A 9,237-nucleotide genomic window follows, 5' to 3' on the forward strand; every position below is an offset into this window, starting at 1 on the left:
GGGTTGGAAAGATACAACATTCAAAAAAAAAAAAAAAAAAAAAAAGAAAAAAAAAGAGGTAGAACTTAAAAACGAAAGTTGGTCTTTTACAAAAAAAAAAAAAAATGGCTTCTCGCTTTCTTCATTTCCGACGTGACAAAGTAGACTCATTCAATTTACAGATGAAAAAAAAAAAAAAAAAAAAAACAACCAATCGACGGTAAAAACAATTTAGCTCTTTGTATCACATGGGAGAATAGAACAAATTCAACTTCCCTTGTATCACCATACTCATCTTCTTTCTCATCCTGCGGCTAGGCTATAAAATCAAGTCGGTGCAAATGTTTTTGCCATTTGAAATTTCATCTTAAGAATATTTTATACAACTATATAACAATAACGGCATTCTCTCTCTAAGTTGATTCCATTTGCCAACGAGCTTATAAATTATTTACTTGTAAAATTCTTTACTTATAAATTCTTTAGGTGTTGAAGTGAAATAATAATTTAACTCATATTTGATCTTCTGTCTTGATGTTTATATAAGGTAATGCAAACGGTTTTGTAATCCTCTAAATAGGTGATAATCCAAGGGAGCTAATCAGCAAACTATGTAGGATTAGATAAGATTTCACGATCAAATTCTTCTAGATGTTTGACCAGTAGTGTTGCGTGAGGGCGAGCATTATCACGATGGAAGATTACTCCCTTTCTATTGACTAAAGAATGTCGTTTTCGGACAAACATTATTGCAGAAAAGTATGAATGATATTCCAATAATGTTAAATAAAAATGTATAACTTACTTTTGTTTGAGTAGAAACAATATGAATGAAATAAATGGCTTAAAATGCCTCTTCCACAAACAGATAAAAATATTTTGCACCGACCTGATAATTAAAAATAAAAATAAACAAACAAAAATGAAAGAAAGAAACAAACAAAAATGAAAGAAACCCTTACCTGATAAATGACTTCCTTATCTTTAAGAGTTCTAGAATTGCTCGAAGCTGTACTCTTTCGACTTTTATCCAACTGGTCACCGGGATATATCCCTCTTCTCGATTTCTGATGACCACTGCTCCGGATGGTCGTGTCGAATTCCGTTATCCGATCGCCGGGGACTTCAGCCCACGAGGAATCCAGATGGGAGGTACACATCAGATGTTTCTGCTCGCTGATATGTTTTTTACAAGAATTTGTGTCAGCATCCTTATTGTTTCTACACCTGACAAAGCAAATGGCCATGGCCGCCGTGATTGGCACCGACACCGTCATAGACACCAGTACAATGGCGATCATAAGGAACATATGAACCTTTTCATCGCCTTGACCGTTGACACCGTTAAGCATTTCGTACGTCTTGTTGCTCACCGTCAACACCACAGTCAGGTTTGTGGTGGCTGATAGCACCGGCATCCCGTTATCCTTCACAACCAATGAAAGATAATAAGAACCGGCGTCCTGTTTGGTCAGTTCTCGGGCAAACGTCAGCAAGCCGGAATAGCGATTTAAGAAAAACATCTTCTTCTCGTTGCCCGATGTTATCTCGTATTTGAGGAACGAGTTTTCTCGGCTGTCCTTGTCCGTAGCTTTCAGGACTGTAATGTTTTTGGTGTGGTGAGCGTAGTAGATCACTTCTAGGGTGAACGGATTTATACTGGGGAAGATGAAGTGCGGTGCGTTGTCGTTTCGGTCTCTAACTTCAACAATTACGTTGACAGTGTTGTTGAACGACGGCGAACCATTGTCTCGCACCAGAACTTTGAAGTTGTAGACGCTTTGGAATTCGTGATCCAATGACACTAGAGTCGATATCAATCCATTGTTTGAGATCTGGAACGGCAGGAAATGCTTTTTGTCGTCTAATAGAGAATACGATAACTGACCCGAGGGTCCCAGGTCTGGATCTGTGGCATTGATGTAGCCCACGGGGAACTTAGATCGCTGGTTTTCGTAAATAGAGAACTTTAACGTCCGTTCAGTAAACTGCGGTCGGACGTCATTGACGTCCAGCACCTTAATTGGAAACCTGCTTTCACTGTGCAACGGGGGCATTCCTTTATCCTGACAACTGATCGTAATGTCGTGGTGATCTTGGACTTCTCTGTCGAGTGGATTTTTAATTATGACTTTATATTTCTTAGTCCCCAAACTCTGTAGCTGGAACTTTGGATGCTGCAAGTAGCAACTAACTTCTCCGTTCTGTCCGACGTCGTTATCGGTTACCTTCACGTAAGCGATGAAACTACCGACCTCAATGTCTTCTGAAATAGAAGCCGTGTTTCCCGTCGATTCAGACACGAAGCTGACATCGATGCTCGGCGGGGTATTCTGCTGGTTGATGACGTTAACAATCACCATTGCGGTGGAACTGAGAGGCGGCTTGCCTCCGTCGGTGGCCTGAACGTACAACTTGTACGCCAGCTTCTGCGCGAAGGTTATTTTCTTGCGTAGGAATATCTCTCCGGTTTCGACGTTCAATTCGAAGAACGTTCTGGCGATGCTGGAAGTCTGAGAACTAAAATGAAAGGAGATTCTTCGATTCTGATTCAAATCGGAATCGGTAGCAGATAATATGATAATCGGCAAAGCTTTATCATGTTCGTATTTTATCGAGACGTTGTAGACGTTCTGCGAGAAAATAGGGGGATTATCGTTCACATCTGTCACGGATATGTGCACATCCAACATACTTTCTCTTGGTGGAGTCCCACCATCCTTTGCAACCACCTGTATCACATATGAGTCTTTCAATTCACGGTCCAACATGTCTTCCAATGTGATGCTGAGCTTAGACGTGCCGTCGAGATTTTTCGCAACAGACAACGTGAACGGTTCTTCTTTATTCTTCTTCAACTCGTACGTAATTTGCGAATTACTAACTCCGGCATCCTGATCAACCGCATTCGGAATTGACCGTTTAGCACCTTTTCTATCATCTTCAGAGAACTGTATAAACACCTGCTTGTCAGGAAATAATGGCTGGTGGTCATTGACGTCTTTCACAACGACTTTAATCTCAAGAATTTTTACGAAAGATTCACCCTTCCGCACTGCTACGTCGACCATCTTAAAACACTCCTCATTGCGTATGCAAATAGCTTCGGCATCTAACGACTGCGCCGTATAGAGCTTACCAGTGCTTCTGGCAACACGGAACAGCTGGGAAGCACTTGGGACACCGTGGTTTATTTGACTGAAGCGGATCCGCTTTCGATCTTGGGGCGAGATAGCGTCCAGCAAGCGGGTGTCGACAGCGATATCTCCGACGTAGGTTCCGGGATTCTGACCCTCTTGAACATAGTAGGTAAAATCTACAGCAAGGGTGACTTGACAGGCGGACAGCAACACGCATAATGATGACAAGAACATGATACAAAGACGTCTGGTAAAATGAGCATCCAATTTTGTAAAATTTCTCCCATTTAAAATGTGATTATACCTGAAAAGATATAAGAGAAAGAGTTCAATTTAAATAAATAAACGACACCCTGGAATGTGTATATTTATAAAAAAAAACTTAAGCCAAAAACGATATTTTGTCTCTAAAATAAAATAGAATATTTACTTTAAATAAATGAATAAGAAAGTTTTCAACTATAAAAGCCATTTTCAAACGTGTTTATTTGGTTATCATTTTTCCTGGGTGATTTCAAACTCTCAATGAGGAATAACAATTCTTATGGGGATATCAGCAAAGGACGCATACCTTTCTATCTATCTACACACGCACACACACACGTTTTATGTAGGATAGCTGAAGCCATGACGAGTTGGGGACACGATCTCATAAAAATGGAGGAGAACAGAAGAATATGTATCAATAAAAACGTTTTAAGAATAAATTGACAAGTAAAAAAACAAAAAACAAAAAACTATTAAAATGTAAACTCGAGATGCCTTTCGACCGATACATTTTCAAGAAGGAAAAACATCGGCGAATAAGATTAAAAAAATATATATATATTGATGACTATCGTTTAAAATTGAGGAGATCAAAAAAAAAATTGCAACGTGGGGTGGGAAAATAGAGAAATGCCGCTAATATTAGGGGCGGGGGCATGTGGTATTAAATAAGCAAAATAAAAGCAAAAAGAAAAAACAAAAAGCATGTTATCGACAAATGTAGGCAAGTAATATATATATATATATATATATATATATATATATATACACACACGATTTATAGAAGTAAGTATATAAAAGTACGTACATATTAGACCTCTTTATATAACTCCAATTTATGGGAGAGCTGTTTTTGCCTACAGAGCAAAGATTTTCGTATCATAACACTCAAGGTCTCCAAGATATCAAGTAGAAGCCCTGGGTACGATACGAAAACAACTATCCGAATAGGCCTCGTCTACATCTCTCTCTCTCTCTCTCTCTCTCTCTCTCTCTCTCTCTCTCTCTCTCTCGCTCTTTGTGTAAACAAATCGAGCGGAGGTATTTCGAACGATATCAAAACATCGTTAAAAAACTTACTACTCGTTCAAGCAGCCGCCAATAGCGTAATGGTTAGGAGCCTTGACTGCCGTACAAACGGTCGGGTTTCAATCATGGCTTGAGGTAGTTGCCTGTCTAGCCGCACTGATGAGCTGTGAAACAGCGAAACAGTACTGTATGTGGATGACTATATATATATATATATATATATATATATATATATATAATTATATAAGTGACCTTGTCTGTATGGTTATGGCTGTCTGAATATCTGATCTACGGACTTGAAACTTAATATATAGGGTAAATAGACCTTGAGACCACTTTTGATTTGGATTTTCGGTTGAAGCTATAGAAATAGCTGTCAAAGGGTGAAAATTGAAAATTTAAAAATAAAACGGTTGACCTTGGCAGAAGTAAATCCACTAACTTCTGAGCTTGCGTACATACACATTTTTAGCTTGAACTCACTTGACTTATATCCCGTTTTTATCAATCCGACAATAGCCCAGACAGTTACGACAAAGTCCAAAGCGCTATATACCAACTAAGGTTGAAGCGCTTAAAGTTTTGGTTTCGATTCCAGCTAATGGCACCGATCATTTTTTTTTAATTTTTGAATGAATATATGTTCATAACTTAAATATATTTAATTGTATTTTAGGATGGCAACGCCAGACGTTCTACTAGTAATATATAATATAATATATAATGAAAACAATAGCTTTTTCGCGTTGAAGACATACAGATTTAAGAAAATACAATCGCTTACAAACCTAACATTTTAAAATAAGCCTATCTGACCATTAGGGTTTTGAGAAAAAAGACTTTCATTAAAGAAACCACAGAAGATAAATGAAAACAGTTATGCTTACGTTAATGAAAGCGGCCATTTTGTATTTGTAGAATGAATCAATGTATCCAAGTAGCTGAACCAAAGCGTGTCAAATTTGCTGATCGGCTCATTAAACACGTAATGATAAGACGTCTGCAAGCAGCAGCGAGCGTCTGCTTTGCATATACAAGCAAAGGACCTTTATATACGCACATATCTATACAAAAACGTATCTAGAAATACAAGTGCGTACGCAAATGTGTCTATATAATGAAAACAGAAAAATACCCGTCCCAAGACGAGTAAAATCAATTGCCCAATCAGAACAGTTTAGGGCCATTTTTAGGGTTAAAATATGGATATAATAGTAGAAAATTGGCGAATCAGAAGAACATGCGACTCGAAATCCGCAACAAATGGCGTTAAATAAAACACTGTATTTTTTTTTCTAAAAATAAAAAAATAAAGAAATTAATAAATATTTCGTAAAGTAATATATTTTTGATAATATTTTTAAAAAATTACAGACAGCAAAACATTAAAATTTAATTCATTATTTTATGGCAAAACATAATTAAGTGTATAATGCGAATATTTTTTTATCTGAAAATGTTTGTTGCATTCTTCTGATTCCCCACCAAGATCTCACAGACAGTTAATGGAATCCGCATTTAGATTTAGGCACATATAGAAATTAACGGCAATTGTGGATAGTAGTTATAGTTAGTTGGGTGTTTCTTTTTTCTTTTTGTAAAAATTTGACGAGGGGGGACCATAGATTAGAGCAAAAACGAAATAAAAAAAAAATGAAAATAAAGATAGTGCAGAGACAGGCTAGCAACCACTCTTCTGTGGGAAAGAGGTTGCAGGAAAGAGAAAAAGGCATCAACTACTTGGTTTCGAAGCCGGTTCTGAACACTATCAAGTAGGATAGGACACAATGTAAATTTGACATAGTCTTAACTTTAAAATGGGAAGTGTTATCTATACCATATAGTATTGCTGGACGTATATTTATCTAAGAAGCAATTGATTATGCTAAGAGAAAAATCCAGGTTGTCCTCGATGGCCATAGGCCAAAACAACACGAAATAAATGTGGATGTGCAACAGACGTCAATCCTTGGATTTTTATTATTCCTAATATTCATAAATGATCTCCCTGAAAATGTTTTCTCTGAGATAGGGATATTTTCTGATGACACCACGTTCTATAACAGACACAACGTTAGAACTTAGTACTTTAAGGATGAATGCTCCGACGAACTACAAACACTTGTACCCCTAGACGTAAATACCCCCGACAAACCCAACAAGCAGCAAAATCCCACCCCTTCACAGTAGAGATCCCTAGATGTAAGAGAGTCTTCTACTCCACTAGTTTCTTCCCCAGAACCGCTAGACTTTGGAATTCCCTTCCGGGTTCCTCCTTCTCCAACTGTACTGACATGCAGAAGATCAAGTGTAACGTGAACTGACATCTTGCTGCCCAACTCCCCACATAGTACCCCCATAGCTTATGTCCCTGATAGTAGCCCCCTACATCAAAGTGGCAATGTGCCTTGTTTGGGGTGAAAATGTAATTAAAAAAAACAAACAAAAAGCCAAAAAAAAAAAAAAACTAATGAACGTATATCTAAGGAAACTGCTAAAACTCTAGAGGAAGACTTCCAGTCGTTAGTGGAATGAGGTCGTTACTGCTTGGTAACGCTCAATGCTGCCAAGAATAAGCTTATTTCCTTTAATAATCACACGAAATCTTCTCAACCACTGATTGCCACTATATCTCAGCGCCACGGTTGTTGACATACTTTTCAGCATGGCCGGGTTGTGATTTGGCCATGCAGTAATGCAACCCTAGAATTTCCTTTCCTATATCGGCTTCTTTTTTGTGCGGACAGCATGAGATGAGCACGTATTTTTCTGTTTCTCTGTAAATGAGAGGAGGGGTTAGTTTAATTTTGAAGATTAGCAAGTGTAAATTGTCTTTGTGTATATATTGTATACATTTGTAGAATAAATAGTTTATTGTATTTCTCATATATGTTACGATTGTGTCAGGTTGTGTGTTTTCTTGTGTTTGCCATAAATGTCTCCATTAAACAACGGAGCGGTCCTGGAGACAATGGAAGAAGATTCTAACCAGAATGCCACCAGGGTGAAGATGTCATCTTGAGAGAATAAAGAAGCCGCACACCCACATCCAACATCTAAGGTATGATTTTCTTCTCGATACACGAACCCTAATGACTGGCCCATCTTCATGGGATCGTTTCTAAGACATAAGAATAGGACAATTATGATCAAATTTGGAACTTATAACATTTTTGGCGTCTTTGAATTAACTCTTTTGAGATGATCCGAAACTTGGATTTCGATGTAGATTAGATCTTCACGTTACTTAATGCCAAAACTAAGTTTATTTCCTTTAATAATTATAAGACACCTTCTCAACCACTGATTGCCATGGCTAAAGATGCACTGCCTGAAATTATTTCCCTCAAGCCCCAAGGATTAACATTCAACGATAACATGAATTGCAACAAATACATTGAGGCAATTGCCAAGGCTGCTGCCAAGAAGATGGACTTTTCCGACTGCACTAAAACGCTACTCACACCTGAGAGCATCCTGTATCTCTGCAAGGCCACAGTTCACCCATGCATGAAATATTGTCATCACATTTGGGCTGGTGTATCTGCCTCTAGTCTCTTACTCCTAGACAGGGTTCAAGAAAGAGTCGCCAACCTAACAGATCCTGAACTATCAATTAAACTCCAACCTCTGTCCCATCGCCGAACCGTGCATCCTTGTGCATGTTTTACAAGTATTTCAATGACAAGTGCTCGGACGTTTCAGTTCAAACAAGGCACAGGGCCATTTATTTGTGAGGGGCTACTATTTGAAACCATATCTGCAAAGATGCTATTTATGGAGTTGGGTAGCGAGATGTCTGTTCACATTACATTTGAATTTCTGCATGTCAATACAATTATGGAAACAGGGGCCCGGGAGGGAATTATTAAGTGCAGCGGTTTGAGGGGAAAAACTATTCAAATAAAAAGCTTTATGGCATCTAGAGATCTCTACAGTGTAGAGGTGGGATTTTGCTTCTTGTCGGGTATTGTCGTCGAAAGTGTACTAATGTTTGAAGTTCGTCATGAGATGATACCTCTATAGATGGTTTTGTATTCTTTGAGTTGTTTTTTTTTCTTTGCCGTGGTTTCGTATGGGAGAAAAAAATTGGTTGGCAAAGGGAGATAATTTTGATAAAGTTTGACCAGAAATTAAAAATAAAGCAAACAAAAAAAAACAAAAACAACTCCAAGAATACGAAACCATCTGTGGAGCCAGTAACTTTTCTCCTTACTTTTTAAAGGTGGCGACTAACATGCCTAAAGAAGGTCGGAGGCTACACCGACCCAAACAATGCACAAATAAAACTCAAGATGAGAACAATAGTCCAATCAAAACAAGTAATACAAGCAATCACCCTTATCTTAAAAATTCAGATCTAGTTTTATAATTAACAAACCATTTTGAATGATTCACAGTAAAGAAGGAAACAGTTTGGGTCCCTAAACGACAACAACGCTGACAATTCCTATTATTCACTTCGATATAACGAAATAAAAAATGGAAACTGTTGACGTTCATTTTATATTTAGACATAAAAGAAGAAAAGAAATAGACAGTGTGTGGGGGAGGGGATTAACTAGCATAAAATGTATCCAGGTTAAACCGAACAAAAAACAAAACAAAACAAATCATGAGTTGTTGGAAAATGGAATGATGATTAATCGATTTGATCATTTCATGGGGAATTAGAGATGCAAAAATTATCGACATTCGAGGTAAATAAGTAAATAACTACGCTTACTCAGTGATTACTCGAAAAATAAATCTACGTATATACATACACTCTTACACATATATATCTACATATAAATAAATAGATACAGTATACCAATGACTA

General features: G+C 37.6%; 1 protein-coding gene across 3 annotated transcripts in view; it reads right to left on the reverse strand.

Annotated features, from left to right (window-relative positions):
- The window catches only part of LOC145242662 (protocadherin-17-like), a 397,110-nt gene that overhangs the window by 265,455 nt on the left and 122,418 nt on the right, over nt 1-9,237 (reverse strand). For all 3 annotated transcript variants that reach the window (XM_080105793.1, XM_080105794.1, XM_080105792.1), the window contains exon 2: nt 942-3,423. In XM_080105793.1, coding sequence (XP_079961919.1) covers nt 942-3,353 — 2,412 coding nt within the window. In that variant the 5' untranslated portion in view covers nt 3,354-3,423. The remainder of the gene's footprint in view (nt 1-941; nt 3,424-9,237) is intronic.

This window comes from Euprymna scolopes, chromosome 21, assembly GCF_053919585.1.
Source record: "Euprymna scolopes isolate OS-2025 chromosome 21, ASM5391958v1, whole genome shotgun sequence".
In the NCBI taxonomy this organism is placed as follows: domain Eukaryota; kingdom Metazoa; phylum Mollusca; class Cephalopoda; order Sepiida; family Sepiolidae; genus Euprymna; species Euprymna scolopes.